At 46.2% G+C, this 15,676-nt stretch overlaps 1 protein-coding gene across 1 annotated transcript in view; it reads left to right on the forward strand.

Annotated features, from left to right (window-relative positions):
• ADAMTS17 (ADAM metallopeptidase with thrombospondin type 1 motif 17) overlaps positions 1–15,676 on the forward strand; it is a 394,605-nt gene that overhangs the window by 86,740 nt on the left and 292,189 nt on the right. Inside the window, exons 6-7 of the mRNA XM_055555537.1 lie at positions 541–698; positions 8,770–8,813. Of these exons, the coding sequence (XP_055411512.1) occupies positions 541–698; positions 8,770–8,813 (202 nt within the window). The remainder of the gene's footprint in view (positions 1–540; positions 699–8,769; positions 8,814–15,676) is intronic.

Genomic DNA, 15,676 nt, shown 5'->3' on the forward strand with positions numbered 1-15,676 from the left:
CGGCCAGCGACCAGGGATGCCTGGGGGGAGGCGGACGGGCACTGCTACTGGGTGCACGCAACCTCAGCCTCTCGGGGAACCCTGAGCAGTGGACCTTTGTCCCCCCTCCTTCATTCTCCCGTGTCTCCCGGGTGCAGAGTTGATGTTTGCGATCATGGCTAGCCTTTTGGAGCTATACCCAAGCTTCAGACCGAATTTGGTTGCACTGTAGCATCGTTTTCTGGTCTTGAGTGCATTTCCTTATGAAAGTGTTACCTAAAGAGTTAAGCGGTGCACATGAGCACATTGGGTATGCTGTTCAGTTTGCTAAAAAGAAGAAAGCTTTTCTTTAATAAGATAGTCTTCATCCTAACTTAGAGGTAAGGCCCTGGTAGCCTCTCTCTGGGTCTCTGCATCTGCCTACCAGCGCTGTGGGCAGGTGACATTGACTAATGCCCCTGTGAGCCGCTGTCTCTTCCTTAATACCCGCACTGTGGTCTGAGCATAAACTCTGGCTTCCCTGGGAAGTTGCTTCTGTAACCGCCCCCTGATTTCTTTTAGGCCAAGTTGTCCATTGGGCATCATGGTGAGCGGTCCCTGGAGAGCTTCTGTCACTGGCAGAATGAAGAGTACGGAGGTGCACGGTACCTCGGCAACAACCAGGTTCCAGGAGGCAAGGACGACACGCCCCCCGTGGATGCTGCTGTATTCGTGACCAGGTAAAGCTGGACTCGGCCTGGGGCTGCAGACATGAGAGGGAAGGCATTTCCTGTTGGAGAGAAATTCAGGCTTGGAAATCAGACCTTTGGGCACTTGTCTGAACCTTGAATTCCTCATCTGTAAGATGGGGATAAATGATAGCTCTGTCTCTGAGATGTGAGGATTAAATGACCATGGGAAGCCCCAAAGTAAGGACAAAAGTATTAGCTATTATTATTGTTATTGCTGTTATGAGTATAAAACTACTGAATTCTAGTTACCCAAGACTCTTAAAACTCAAGAAAATTTGTCTACTTCCTCTTCCCAACACCAAATATAAAGCTCACTGGAAAGAGCTCACCTGTGTATGAGGCTGCTTCCTAACTGGAGGGAGTGGATGCCCGCAGTTTTCCTGTTGAGGGAAGTCCATGCTCCCCAGTGGCTCAGCGGTTAAGAATCAACCTGCAGTGTAGCAGATGTAGGAGACGTGGGTTTGATCCCTGGGTCAGGAAGATCCTTTGGAGGAGGGCATGGCAACCCACTCCAGTAATTCTTGCCTGGAGAATCCCATGGACAGAGGAGTCTGGCAGGCTGCAGTCCGTGGGATCATAAAGAGTAGGACACGACTAAAGCAACTGAGCCCAGCGCAAGGCAACTTCAGGAAGTCCATCTAGGTGAATGTGTGTGCTGTGCACAGCCCCATCTATGGGCACTCTCAGGACACAGCAGCAGGCAGAGAGGCCCATGGAATTCACAGAGAGGCTCCATTTGAAGCCAGGAGCTGAGCTTCACGTCTGCAGAGCTGGATGTACTCTTCCTGGTTGAGAGGGAAGCCAGGGACCCTGCTGGACAGTAGTAATCAAAGGCATCTCTCTGTGTAGACGGCAGCAATGTTACTTTAGTTTTCTAGGGCGGCAGTAACAAACTACCACAAAATGTGTGGCTTCATGTATTTTCTCACAGTTCTGGAGGCCAGGAGTCTGAAGTCAAGGTGTGGGCAGGGCCTTGCTCTCTCTGAAGCCAGGAGGCAAGATCCCTCCTCCTCCCTAACTTGCAGAGGCGGCCGCAGCCCTGGGCATCCCCGCTCCTGTGGGTGCATCTCTCCAGTCTCTGCCCCATCGTCCCGTGGTGGTCTCCCCGTGTCCACGTTTCCCGCTTCTTGTAAGGACACCAGTCGCTGGGCTGGGGCCCAGCCTGATGCAGTGAGGCCTCATCGTAACTTGACTAGAGCTGCAGTGCCTCTCCTTCTGAATAAGATCCCACTCCCTGGCCCCGGGCTTAGGACCTAAACATCTCTTTTTGGGGACACAATTCAACTCACTGTAGGTATAGATGTGGCTCTTTAAATTTTCCTCTATGTCTCAAATCTCTCTTAGAAAAACTGATTTTCCTTGATTGTTTTATCTCAGTAATGTAAATAAAATGTATTATGTGTTCACACCAAAATCCCCTTTTAGAAAATATGTGGAAACGATTCATGACAATTTAACCCATTAGATTAAAATACAATGTTTTACTTTTTGAATGAATGTATCAACTTTGGTTTTAAGATTTTGTTTTTTAGGAAACTACTTTCAAAATTATATGCTTTCTTTTTTCTTTGAGTTCAGAGAAAGGGAACAGTTTACTATATCTTTAGCATGAAGATAGCCTACTCCTCTAAGAGGAGTTAAATCTGGTTTAAGACGTTGGGTTTGAGCCCAGAAAGGCTCTCGTTTTGCATCTCTTGGGCCACGTACAAGCCCCTGGCTTGATGACGTCCTGAAGGTAGCCAGATGTGTTATGTGATCTCAGCCTCAGGCACCAGGTACCAGGAATGATAGCTCACTAGCCTTCTCCTCAAAAAACCTAGAACATGCACATTGCCACTGCCGGACACCGAAGAGATACCTAATCACACTTGTAGATGATTCATCGGTTGTGAACCCTAAAGGGTTAAAAAGATCTGCAGCACGCTGATCCCTTATGAGAACACTTGCTGCTTCTACAGGATGTGATTAAATGTATAATGGGATATTTGGGAAGTCTGTTCAGTAATTCCAATTGCCTTCATGTGGCTGGTGGTCTACTAGGCACCAAAGATAAGGGGTGAGCATGACCTTGTACTTCTTTAAGCTGCGTTTGCCCACCCCTGTCAGTGATGGGAACCCCTGGATGCCATCTCTTCTAGCAGCTCTGGCCCCCACACTCACTAATCAGAGGCTTCCATGCTCTTTCAAATGGTTTTTGGAGCCTCTGGGGCACTCAGTAAAGCACTGAAGATTGTACTGAGCATATGGCTGCAGCCTTTGAGAGTGGGTTTGATTTGGGGAGCAGGCATGGTTCCTTGGGAACCTTGTCTATATGTGACTGGCGGATTCATTTTGATATTTGGCAAATCTAATACAGTTATGTAAAGTTTAAAAATAAAATAAAATTAAAAAATAAAAAATAAAAAAAAAAAAATAAATAAATAAAAAAAAAAAAATAAATTAATGTGATTGATTTTCCAAATGATAATTCATTGAGTAGTACAAAGTTTTCCTAGAAAGGAGCTCTATGTAATATTGCCTTTAGAATTTGCAGATAAACTTCCAGGTTTATTACTTTGAAAGTGGTTTGTATAAATACTATATGAAATGTATAAATTCTACTGTTTTGTTAAGAATAACCTAGGGAAATTTCCTCTATATTGGTTATTCACCTTCGTGCTGTTTCCTTTCTTGTCTGGGGGAGAAAATACTTGCAAGCGGTTTTGGTTTAGGAACAAATAGCCTTTTTATCAGAGGCAATAGATGTTACCAAAATTAGTGTTGACAAAGCTTCTGAATTAGCCTTTTTACAAAACGCCACGAGATAAACTGAATGCACCCTCAGCCTGAGAATGCTTCCCATTCAGCTTTCTCCTTTCTCTTTTTCCTGTGTCCCAACAGCTTATTTACCATACCGGAAATATTTTGCATAAAAATGTTCTTCTTTACACTTCACACACATTAGGATGCCTATTATTAAAACAAAACACCAGACCACAGAACAAGTGTTGGCGAGGATGTAGAAGCATTGGAACCCTTGTGCCCTGTTGGTGGGAATGTAAAATGGTGCAGCCATTGTAGAAAACAGTATGGCAGTTCCTCAAAAAATTAAAACTAGAGCTACCATATGGTCCAGCAAGTCCACTTCTAAAAGCGTTGGAAGCATTGAAAGCAGAGTTTTAAAGAAGTATTCAAACACCTCTATTCATAGCAACATTACTAATGATAAGTAATGTGGGAACAGCCCAAGTGTCCATCAGTGGAGAAGCGGATAAACAAAACGTGGAGTCTGGTGTTTGTTGCTGTTTGTTCCAACAAATGGAATATTATTCCACCTTAAGAAGGAAGGAAATTCTAACACTGGTTACCGTGAACCTGGAGGATATTTTGCTAAGTGAAATAAGCCAGTCATAAGAGGACAAATCCTTTGTGATCCCACTTGTATGACATACCTAGAAAAGTTAAATTCATTTAGACAGAAATGAATTAGTGGCCAGGAACTGCGGGGAGAATGGTATAGGGAGGTGTTTAATGGATATAGAATTTCACTCTTCCAAGAGTTCTGATGTTGCAGAACAATGTGCATATGCCTGCAGTTCAGACACTGCAGAACTGTATACTTAAAAATGGGTAAGACGCTAAGTTTTACTGTTGTAGAACTTATTTTACGACAGTAAAAATCTTTTAAAATGATCTTTTCTAACTAAGCACATTGGAGGGGGTGGTCCTGATTGCAGCTGGGTTGTGGGTGCCGGTGAGGAAGATGCCTGGTGGCCTGGGAAGGCAAGGTGTCTTCAGCGGCAGGCAGAGACGCAGAGGCCTTGGCCCTGCCAGTGTTGCCTCTCTCCTTTTCGAGCAATCTTGGTCCCTCTTGCTTCCGTGGGGCCGCTGGACTAAACCAGTGGTGCTGTCCGTCTCCTGGGTCCTCAGAGACGTTACACTGAGGCCCTCCTACAGGGACAGGGTGGCGGCCATGGAGCCAGGGCTGGAAGCCCATGGGACTGAGACGTACCATTTAGAAATCAGAGGCTGTGAGCTGTGGTTCCCTGGGCTGGGATACTGATGGGCTGACATCTTCACAGGGAAGTCGGGTGCAAGGCAGCTGCCGCTCTGGACCAGCGGCCCTTCCCCCTGGAGTAATCTGCACTGAGGGTCTAACTGGAGGCCATGCGGGCTGGCCATATTCAGGGGCCAGCATCCTCCAGTCCTGGGGCTGGCTGGTGTGGTTTCTTTGCCTTTTGTTTTCCATCTGGGCTGTGGCTGAGCCCAACAGCGTATCCTCCTGGGCGCCCACCAGCTGTACAGACCGCCAGCCGCTGAGAAGGGAGCATGACATTATGTCAAGCAGAAGCTGCTGAGACAGGAGTGGTGGGCACTGTATCTCCAGCAGCTGCAGCCCTGTGGGGCCAGCAGGGACCTCTCAGTAGATTGAGCCTGGGGGCCAGGCGGAACCCACACAGACTGGACCTCAGAGAGCTTCACACCTGTCGTGGCCTCACCTTTAGCTCCACATCTCCTCCAGAAAGCCAGGAGTTTTACCCCTGAGACCCAGGTCTGTGCTCCTGGAAAATAGCTGTAGGGACACGCATGGCCAGTCTGGAGTGTGACCACTGGGACGTGTCCAGCTGTCCCTCCACTTTTTCTTCCCATGTGACTCCACCCAGTCCTACCCAGCCCCAGGGATGGTCTTCTCTCAGCCTCTGGTCTTGCTCATGGGACAGATTGGTGGGTACCTGTGGTGTTACATTTTTAAACACTGGGGAGAGATGAGGCCACCAGCGAGCTGATAAGGCACATTGAAAGTGGCCTGGAAATGTGTGCCAGTCATTTAGTAAAGGAGTCAGTATTTATTAAACCCCAACTGTATGCCAGGCAATAGGTGATGTACAGAATTAGCTATGTAACTCGTACCTAGTGCAGAATGAAAGCATGGGACCCCATGTTAGAAAATTGTTAAGAATTTCAGGACATTGAGCAGAGCGTTAAAGCAGGTTGGGGGATGGGAGGCTTCTGGGTGAGGGGCCTGTGTGATGGTACAGCTCACACATCTGTGGAGCCCGCTCTGGCCTGTAGATCCATGTAGCCTTTTCTTGAGGTAGAAACAGTGGAATGTGAATGTGAGCAGACGTAAAGGCTGGAGAGCTGTACTGTGACCCTCCCTTTTTTATTTTTTCTTTTCCATTTCTCTGTTGTCTCCTGCAGCCCATATTTGTGGGTCTGACATGTAGGAGCCAGAGAACCTAGAGATGAAGCTGCCCCTGCAGGCGGATGGCCTTACTTTCCTTTTCTGAGAAAGGACCTTGAACAGGAAGGGGAGAGAAGATTTAGGTTTTGGTGACCCTTTCAAAGCAGGCCTCTAATTGAACTTGGCCCCCTGTGAACCCACCTCCTCGGGAGAAGCAGTGGGGGATGCTGCAGGGTCCATCACTTGGGGCCACCCGTTTCCCTACAGGGAAGCCGGGATGAGAGGCCAAGCTGGCCGGAGAGCCAGACAGGAGGAGGTGCGGCCGGTTCCCTCAGCAGCCCCGTCAGCCTGTTTAGTTCTTTCCTATGAGACTAGTGCCCACACAGCCTTTCTCCCCTTGCCCAAGTGAGGCAATGCGTTGACACTTTCAGTTGCTTGCTCTGGGAAACCCTGGAGCGAGGTCTCAGGCCAGTCTGGTTGTGTGTGTGTGTGTGTGTGTGTGTGTGTGTGTGTGTGTGTCATACTCAGAACATTCCAGTGGGGAGTGTCAGGTCAAGAAAGTTGAGTTGGGGTTAGTTAAATACAAGGCCAGTGAATATATTTGTGTCCCTAATTTTATTGGGTTTCCTCTCTGCCTCTGCATCTTCCTTGCCACCCTCTATTGCCTGTAATTAGTCTTCTGAAAGTCATCTTTGACAGAAAAAATCAAGACACGAGTCTTTGTTTTCCTATGGCTATTCCATCTCCATTTCCATGGAGGCTCCCTTGGTTTTGGAGGGGGTTGTGAAAAGCATGGGGGTCTTCAAGGCTTCCTTTTATCCCTTGTTGAAAACTGTTTTAAAATTGATTACCAAAATACATGTTTATTGTGAAAGATTGGAAGTGCAGTCAGCAGCACTCAGGTGGGTTGCCGAAGGCACTGCCCAGTTCCCTCCTGCTGTCTTTGCCCAGCATCAGGGCCGCCCCTCCAAGCTGCCGCAACCTGCTAGCTGCCGCTTCCTCTGGGCTCGCAGGATGTCTGGGGTGCCTGGCAGGCCTGAGGCAGTGGCCTCAACCAGGGTATTCTGTACCTCAGAACCCCACATGGAATCTTCACGCCTACAGATCTGGACTCTGCGATCTAGTGGGTAGGTAGAATCTTTGACAGCGTTCAAGCTAGCCTGAAGCAGAGCTGGTGCTGGGAACACGCAGGTTTTTCTCTGTTCATGTGGGCAGCCTCATTGCTGAGTGGTGTTAGGCATGGGTTACATTGTTCCGTTCCATGCTCAGTCATTCAGTTGTGTCTGACTGTGACCCCATGGACTATAGCCCTCCAGACTCTTCTGTCCATGGGATTCTCCTGGCAAGAATACTGGAGTGGGTTGCCATTTCCTCCTCCAGGGGATCTTCCCAACGCAGGGATTGAAGCTGTGTCTCTTGAATCTCCTGCGTTGACAGGCGGCTTCTTCACAACTGCACCGCCTGGGAAGCCCAGGTTACATTATGGAGACAAATAGGACAGAATGTGCTGTGGGTTGGAGGGAGGGAAAAGGAAAGCTGATGGTATTACACTGCCTTCCTGTCATCGTCCGCAGTGTGAGTGGGAGATCCCTTCACTGAGAATAGATTTTTTGATAGAAGGTGGGAGAGGAATTGGGGACGTTGAAGGCTGAAGTGGGGTGGACTGTCAGAAAGGGAAGGCGGAGTACAGCCCGTGCAGGACTGCCACGTTTGTTCTCAGCGTTGCTTAGTGCCCGCATCATCGGGCTGGCCCTGATTTTCTTCCCAGAGAATTTTTTTAAAGTTGAATGAGAAGTGGTGCCTTACAACGTGTTTCAGCCGGAAGCTTCACTGGAGTGGATGGGGGTGATTTCTCCCAGCTCCCACAGGTCCCCGTGGGAGGATGAGCGTGGGCCCAGGCACTGCTGTTCTTACCAAGTCTTGGGCAAGACTCAGCCAGTGCTCTGGTTAGCTTCCACCTGTGGGCATTTACTGGCAGAAAGAAGGGTCCAGACGGAGCCCCTTGTACCTGAAGAACCAGGGCTATACCAGATTTTGAGCATTGTTGCTTTTCATTTGTCCACAGCCATGCACCTGGGAGATCCTAGGGAACTTTAAAGAACATAACTTTTTGTTTGCACCACACAGCATGTAGGATCTTAGTTCCCTGACCAGGGATTGAACCCCAGCCCCCTGCATGGGGAGTGTGGAGTCTTAGCCACTGGACCCCCAGTGTGTTAGCCACTCAGTCGTGTCCAACTCATTGCGACCCCATGAACTGTAGCCCGCCAGGCTCCTCTGTCCGTGGGATTCTCCAGGCAAGGATACTGGAGTGGGTTGCCATTCCCTTCTCTAGGGCATCTTCCCAACCCAGGGATCGAACCTGGTTCTCCTGCATTGCAGGCATATTCTTTACCATCTGAACCACCTGGGAAGTCCCAAAATATAACTTTTAGAAATGACTTTTTTGTTGTGTTCTCAGGTAAGTGATATATGGTCATTCAAGCATATAAAACTAGTTCCTGCCCAAGTAGAGTAACTTAGGAAGTCACTATAGTGTGATGATACTGACAAATAATTGTCTCTGATGGATGACTTGGTAAGCATCTTCTTCTGCAACTTCCATCATTGGATGGAGTCTTTCCAGCAACTAAGTGTTATGTGTGGAATAGTTTAGTTATGAAAAGAGGGTCTTATATGGGGTTTACTGGGCCTATCAGTTGGAAATGTGGTTAATCTTGGCAAAAAAAAAACCAAAACACTGCTAGTTATTATTTTTCATTATAATTCATGACAAATAAAGTAATAACTTTGTTATCGGCAAGACAAGTAATCAAAATTAATTGACATGTTTTCTTCTCCCATTCTTGGAGGTACTGCACACACCTGACTATGTCTTTTTAAAAATTTTTTTAGGACAGATTTCTGCGTACACAAAGATGAGCCTTGTGACACCGTTGGTAAGTTTAGAGTTAAAATAATAACTCTATACTCTCTGATAATGTGGACACGTGATAAGCCTTCCAGTCTGAAAGCGCCATCCTTAGTGAAGCTCTGCCTTTTCTGTTACCTCTGTTTTTGGTAAATTTGGTCTTTGATTTTATTTTACTTTTCTTCTTTCCTAAAAAGTTTTGCAATTTCTTATGGCAGAAGTCATCTGGACAGGGTTAATAAGGAAGAAATGAAAAGTGCAGCCCAGGGGAGGAGCCTCCAGGCTGCCCCGAGGTGACTAGTTGGGCTGCACTTGGCTGAGCCTGTTGGTCACCAGTGAGGAGGGGGACCTCACTGAATTACACGATTGTCATGAGACAGAAGCTTCACCAAGTGTCCTCAGAGATGAGATGTGACTGCGGGGTTGTGGGACTGGTGTGTTCCCCCAGCCTTGGCCCCAGGCCCATCGCTTTCTGGTCGAACGGTAGCGATGCTGACACGTAACACAGGAAAACACGGTTTCCCTCGGCCCCGCCCGTCAGCCTGTACCACCTTCCCCACGTTCCCCTTCACTGCTGTTTTCTTTCTCTCCTGTCCCCAGTTATGTCTGGCTTGCTCTAGACCCCTCATAGATTTCAAATTGGAACCGGTCTTTGGGTGCAGGAATAGAGTACTTGGTTTAGGGGAAATACCAAGAGGGTTGCCAGTTTTGTCTGCTGTAGCACAAACTTCTGTTCACTAGGAGGTTGAAATATTGCACCATCAGAAGCACAGTTTGGAACTGAAATTATAGGAAAAGTGAAGGAAAATGGTATAGAATTGAATATATCTATTATTGTGGAATTCAGATATTACACAGAGAAGGCAATGGCACCCCACTCCAGTACTCTTGCCTGGAAAATCCCATGGATGGAGGAGCCTGGTGGGCTGCAGTCCATGGGGTTGCGAAGAGTCGGACACGACTGACTGACTTCACTTTCACTTTTCACTTTTATGCATTAGAGAAGGAAATGGCAACCCACTCCCTCGTTCTTGCCTGGAGAATCCCAGGGACGGGGGAACCTGGTGGGCTGCCGTCTATGGGGTCACACAGAGTCGGACATGACTGACGTGACTTAGCAGCAGCAGCAGCAGATGTTACAAACCTGTGCTTCCCGTTGAGTCCTGGCAGCAGGTAATCCCCAGCCTTTGCTCTGGCTCTGCCACATACGAGCTGGGTGACCTTCAGTGAAGTGAAGTCACTCAGTCGTGTCCTACTCTCTGCTACCGCATGAATTATAGCCTGCCAGGCTCCTCTGTCCATGGGATTTTCCAGGCAAGAGTACTGGAGTGGGTTGCCATTTCCTTTTTCAGGGGATCTTCCCAACCCAGGAACCGAACCCAGGTCTCCCACATTGCAGGCCTATTCTTTACCGGCTGAGCCACAAGGGAAGCCCTTAGTAAATCTCCATAATCCATAAAATGGTCACTTTGGACAAGGTCACTTACAAGGTCTTTCCAAATCTTGTAGAATGGTAGCTAGCATTTATGTCGCATTTCAGAATTTAAAAATGATTTTTTTATGCTATACTTTATCAATCCTCTAAAGTCTGAGAACTAAGTGTTAAAAACCAACTAACCAATCCATGCTTTGTTATTTGGGAGCTGTCTCCATAATGGAATTACTAGAGAAATGCAACGTAAAGTAGGCTTCAACAGAGGGTTAGCTGATGCCCGTCTGAGTCTGATTCAGACCGTAGAGGACTGAGGACTGGGGTATGTCCACCTCTGGCAGTCCCCTGCCAGGACTGCCAAAGCATAAGCTACCTGGAGGACTGTCTACTCTGTCCCAGTGTTCACAGGTCAGCTCTGACAGCTTTAACCCATGTGTTGTGTCCTTTAGCAGGCTAGAGAGGCTGGGTCACCACTGTTAACTGAATGAAAGAATAAAATTGAATGCAAATGAATGCACGCCAATATTTTTGAGTGGTGTGCATCTGATGAAATGGTTTTCTTTCATGTCATTTAGAGCCAGCTTTAATTTTTTTTGAATGTATCACTTTCATATCTGCACTGCAGCTGGCTCTCTCATGTGTCCTTCCCTCATCTGAACCACATCCCCGTGTGACCTGTATTCATCTGCTAGGCAGTTATAGCAAAATATCACGACTGGGGGGCTTAAACACAGACAGTTATTGCCTCACAGTTTTGGAGCTGGAAGTTCAGAATCAGAACATCCACAGGCTCGACCTCTCCTGGAGCCTCCCTGCTTGGCTTGCAGGTGGCCGTCTCCTGCTCGTGTCCTCACCTGCCTTCTTTCTGTGTATGCCTATGCCCCAAACTCCTCTTTTTATGAGGACACCACTTATATTCGATCACAGCCCCACTCTGATGACCTTATTTAAACTTAATTACCTCTTCAAAGTCCCCATCCCCAAATATTTCCACGCTGAGGGTTGTGGCTTCAACTTACGGTTTTGGGGAGGACACAGTGCAATCCATAATGTTACTCATTTGACACTTAACCACATACTGTCAGTTTCTTTAAAAACAGTCACAAAACCCACGTGGTGTTTGTTAGTATACATTTATCCTAATATGTCACAATTTACTTGTATCAAGTTAGCCAGTAAGAATAATGGGTGCATTTGATGAAAATAATAATTTGAACACTGGGCTTATGGAAGTCTTACAGCAGTCTCATCCAGTTTACTTCTATATTTTGTACCTTCGTATTTTGAAATGATTATAGAAGTTCTTTAAGCTGTCAAATAGTACAGAAAAGTCTCTTATCAGTCATTCGCCTTCTTATAGTGACATCTTGCGTAACTATAGTGGATTTCCAAAACCAGGAAACTGATTGGCATGATGCGGTGAACTAGACTACAGTCTTGTTCAGGTTTCACTGATTTCTGCGTTCATTCATCTTAGGGTTTGTTTTTACCTGTTGTCCCATGACATTTTATCATGTGTAAATTCGTCCATCCACTTCAACAATCAAGAGCAAAACTGGTTCGTCCCTTCCAAGCAGTTCCCTTAGGCTGGCGCTGAATCACCCTTTCCTTCCCTGTCTTTCCCTAATCCTGGCTACTACTTATCCATAATCTGTCACTATGATTTTGTCATTCCAGCATCCCACAGAGTGGAGAAATAATCTTAATCACATAGATATGTGGCTGCCAATGCCAGGAGATTTTGAGCAGCTGCCTCAAATCTCAGAATCCAGCTGTAGTAGGAGGGGCTATCCTGAGTCCTTTAGAAAATGAAATAGTCTGGTACCTTGAGAAACTGGGGAAGCTTGGGGTTTATCAACATTTTATATTTGGTATGTAGTAGTGGGTTTTTTGGGTTTTTTTTGCCTTGTTTTATTTTAAGGCTATAACTTACTGGAAGTAAAGAGTGCAAATCTTGATGGATTTAAAACATTGATGCCTATACTTGTTTTCTAGTTTATCTCTTATTCATTGAAATAATTTTAAAGGAGTGTTTTGAGTTCAGTCTTAATCTATTTTTTTTAATTGTGGTAAAATATATATATAACATGAAATTTACCATCCTAACCATTTTTTAGTGGATAGTTCAGTGGCATTAAGTGCATTGTTGGGTAATCATATCCCTGTACTCTCAGAGCAATACTCGTAATAAGATATGGAATGTTCTCAGCCCCCAGAAGATTCCCTCATGCTTCCTTCAAGTCCTCCATTGGTGTGCCCCCAAAGGTAACCTACTATTATAAATGTTTAAATCCCTGTTTTTTAACAGTTTAATTTTAAAATAGTTTAAACTTCGAAGTTAAATTTGAATGATTCATTTGAAGAATCTCTGAGGTACTGAGTGGAGTTCGGGGTTCCATGAATAGTACCTCCGTCTACACTGCTCAGTCTGCATTAGCTCAGCTCCCCAGACAGGATTTCTGACTGTGGAGACAAGCAGAAGGGCGTCTGTCAGAAGTGGGACTGACCGAGGCTAGAGGACCAGCTTGGAACACAGCTAGCACCTGAGGGGGCCCCGCAGGGCGAGGCCTGCGCAGAGGTCGGTGGCCGGGCTGTGGGGAACGGCCCCCTCAGCCACCGTGTCACCGCTTCTGAGGCCTGCCCTCGATCACGTGACTGCCTCTCCCTACCCTGACCTGCGTGGGGGCGAGGGGGCTCTGACCCTTCGGGGAGACACAGGGGAGACACAGGCACGTCCACCATGCGTGCGTGTACTGGGGTTCTGCCGAGAGGGTGCTTTACCAAGGAAAGATGGTGCTGACGGTGAAGGATGACAGTGCCCTCTGCACGTCTGAGCTTTTAGTAAAGACTGAAGCCCGAGACGCCGACGTGTTGTTTGTGCACATTGCAGGGTTCCTACTGACACAGGTGAGGGGGCTTCCCTGACCCCGATTCTAAGGCAGTCCTGACTCCTGCAGGGGTGAGGCCACACCAAGTGGCTCCACATTGGCCAGGAGCTTGGCTGAGCAGACAAGTGGACACAGTTTTAAATAATCACACCAGGTAGACCGTCCTACCCTGTTAGGCTACAGTGGGAGGGAAGGGAAGATACCTAAGGGTCGCACTCACCTCCAGCTTGGGGGAAGACGCACTCAAGGAGAACTGAAGACAACTCTTGAGGCAGGAGGATCTGGGAAAGCAGGCTTCTTCTCTAACAGAAGCAGCTGCCGCCTCACTGTGGTCCCTATGGGGCATATTTCAAACTTGCTTTTGTGAGGTGTGGCCTTTCCTCTGTTGAGTTGCTTCATCCTCCAAGATCTGCTTGCCTGCCACCATCCTGATGCTGAGGGCTCCTAGGTGAGAAGAGGGTGCCGGGAAGTGCAGGGCTGTGGGCGTGGGAGATCTCTGAAGGCTGTGCTGATCCTTTGCTCTCCTCCTCCCCGACCCCCAGGCCTCTCTGTGGTCCAGGCATGATCAGCCATGTCTCTCCACAGCCTGGCTGACCAGACGCATCTTTTTTTTTTTTAATTTATCTACTTTTAACTGGAGGATAATTGCTTTACAATAATGTGTGGGTTTTTGGCATACAACAATATGAAGCAGCCCGAGGTATAAATATGTCCACTCCCTCTTGAACCTCCCTCCCACCTCCCAATACATCCCACCACTCTAAGTTGTCAAAGAGCATAGTTTGAGCTCATTTTATCATATAGAAAATTCTGCCTGGCTATCTGTTTTTTATATGGTAATACATATGTTTCCATGGTACTCTTTCAATTCATCCACACTCTCCTTTGCCTACTGTGTCCACAAGTCTGTTCTGTATGTATGCATCTCCATTGCTGCCCTGCAAATAGGTTCATCAGTACCATCTTTCTAGAGTCCAGGTATATGCATTAATATACAACATTTGGTTTTCTCTTTCTGACTTATTTCATTCTGAATTATAGGCTCAAGGTTTATCCAATTCACTATAACTGGCTCAAATGTGTTCCTTTTGATAGCTGAGTAATATTCCATTGTGCATATGTACCAAAACTTCTTTATCCATTCATCTGTTGATGGGCATCTAGGTTGCTTTCATGTCCTACCTATTGTAAATACTGCTACAGTGAGCACTGGGGTACGTGTGTCTTTTTCAGTTATGATTTTCTCAGGGTATATGCCCAGTAGTGGGATTGTTGGGTCATATGATAGTTTAATTCCTAGATTTTTAAGGACTCTCCATACTGCTCTCCATAGTGGCTGTATCAATTTATATTCCCACCAGCAGTGCAAGAAGATTTTCTCCACACCCTCCCAGCATTTATTGTTTGTAGACTTTTTGATGATGGCCATTCTGACTGGTGTGAGGTTACATCTCATTGTAGTTTGGATTTGCATCTCTCTAATAACGAGTGACGTTGAGCATCTTTTCATGTGTTTATTAGTCATTTGTATGTATTCTTTGGAGAAATGTCTGTTTAGGTCTTTGGCCCGCTTTTTGATTGGGCTGTTTATATTTCTGGTATTGAGTTGCATGAGCTGCTTGTGTATTTTGTAAATTAATCCTTTGTCAGTTATTTCATTTGCTATTATTTTCCACTATTCTGAGGGTTGTCTTTGCACATTGTTTATAGTTTCCTTTAAAAATTTTCCACAGTTTATTGTGATACACACAGGCAAAGGCTTTGGCGTAGTCAATGAAGCAGAAGTAGATGTTTTCCTGAAATTCTTTTGATTTTTCTATAATCCAGCAGATGTTGGCAATTTGATCTCTGGTTCCTCTGCCTTTTCTAAATTCAGCTTGCACATCTGGAAGTTCTTGGTTCATGTACTGTTGAAGCCTAGATTGGAGAATTTTGAGCATTATTTTGCTAGTGTGTGAGATGAGTACAATTGTGTGGTAGTTCGAACATTCTTTGGCATTGCCTTTATTTGGGATTAGAATGAAAACTGATCTTTTCCAGTCCTGTGGCCACTGCTGAGTTTTCCAAATTTGCTGGCCTATTGAGTGCAGCACTTTTCACAGCATCATCTTTTAGGATTTGAATTAGCTAAGCTGGAATTTCATCACCTCCACTAGCTTTGTTCGTAGTGGTGTTTCCTTAGGTCCACTTGACTCCAGGATGTCTGGCTCTGGGTGAGTGATCACACCATCATGGTTATCTGGGTCATGAAGACTTTTTTTTATAGTTCTGTGTATTCTTGCCACTTCTTAATATCTTCTGCTTCCGTTAGGTCCATACCATTTTTACCCTTTATTGTGTCCATCTTTGCATGAAATGTTCCCTTGGTAGCTCTAATTTTCTTGATGAGATCTCTAGTTTTTCCCATTCTATTGTTTTCCTCTATTCCTTTGCATTGATCACCTAGGAAGGCTTTCTTATCTCTCCTTGCTATTCTTTGGAACTCTGTATTCAGATGGGTATATCTTTCCTTTTTTCCTTTGCTTTTCACTTCTCTCCTCTTCTCAGCTATTTGTAAGGCCTCCTCAGACA

This window comes from Bubalus kerabau, chromosome 19 (assembly GCF_029407905.1).
Source record: "Bubalus kerabau isolate K-KA32 ecotype Philippines breed swamp buffalo chromosome 19, PCC_UOA_SB_1v2, whole genome shotgun sequence".
NCBI classification, from domain to species: domain Eukaryota; kingdom Metazoa; phylum Chordata; class Mammalia; order Artiodactyla; family Bovidae; genus Bubalus; species Bubalus kerabau.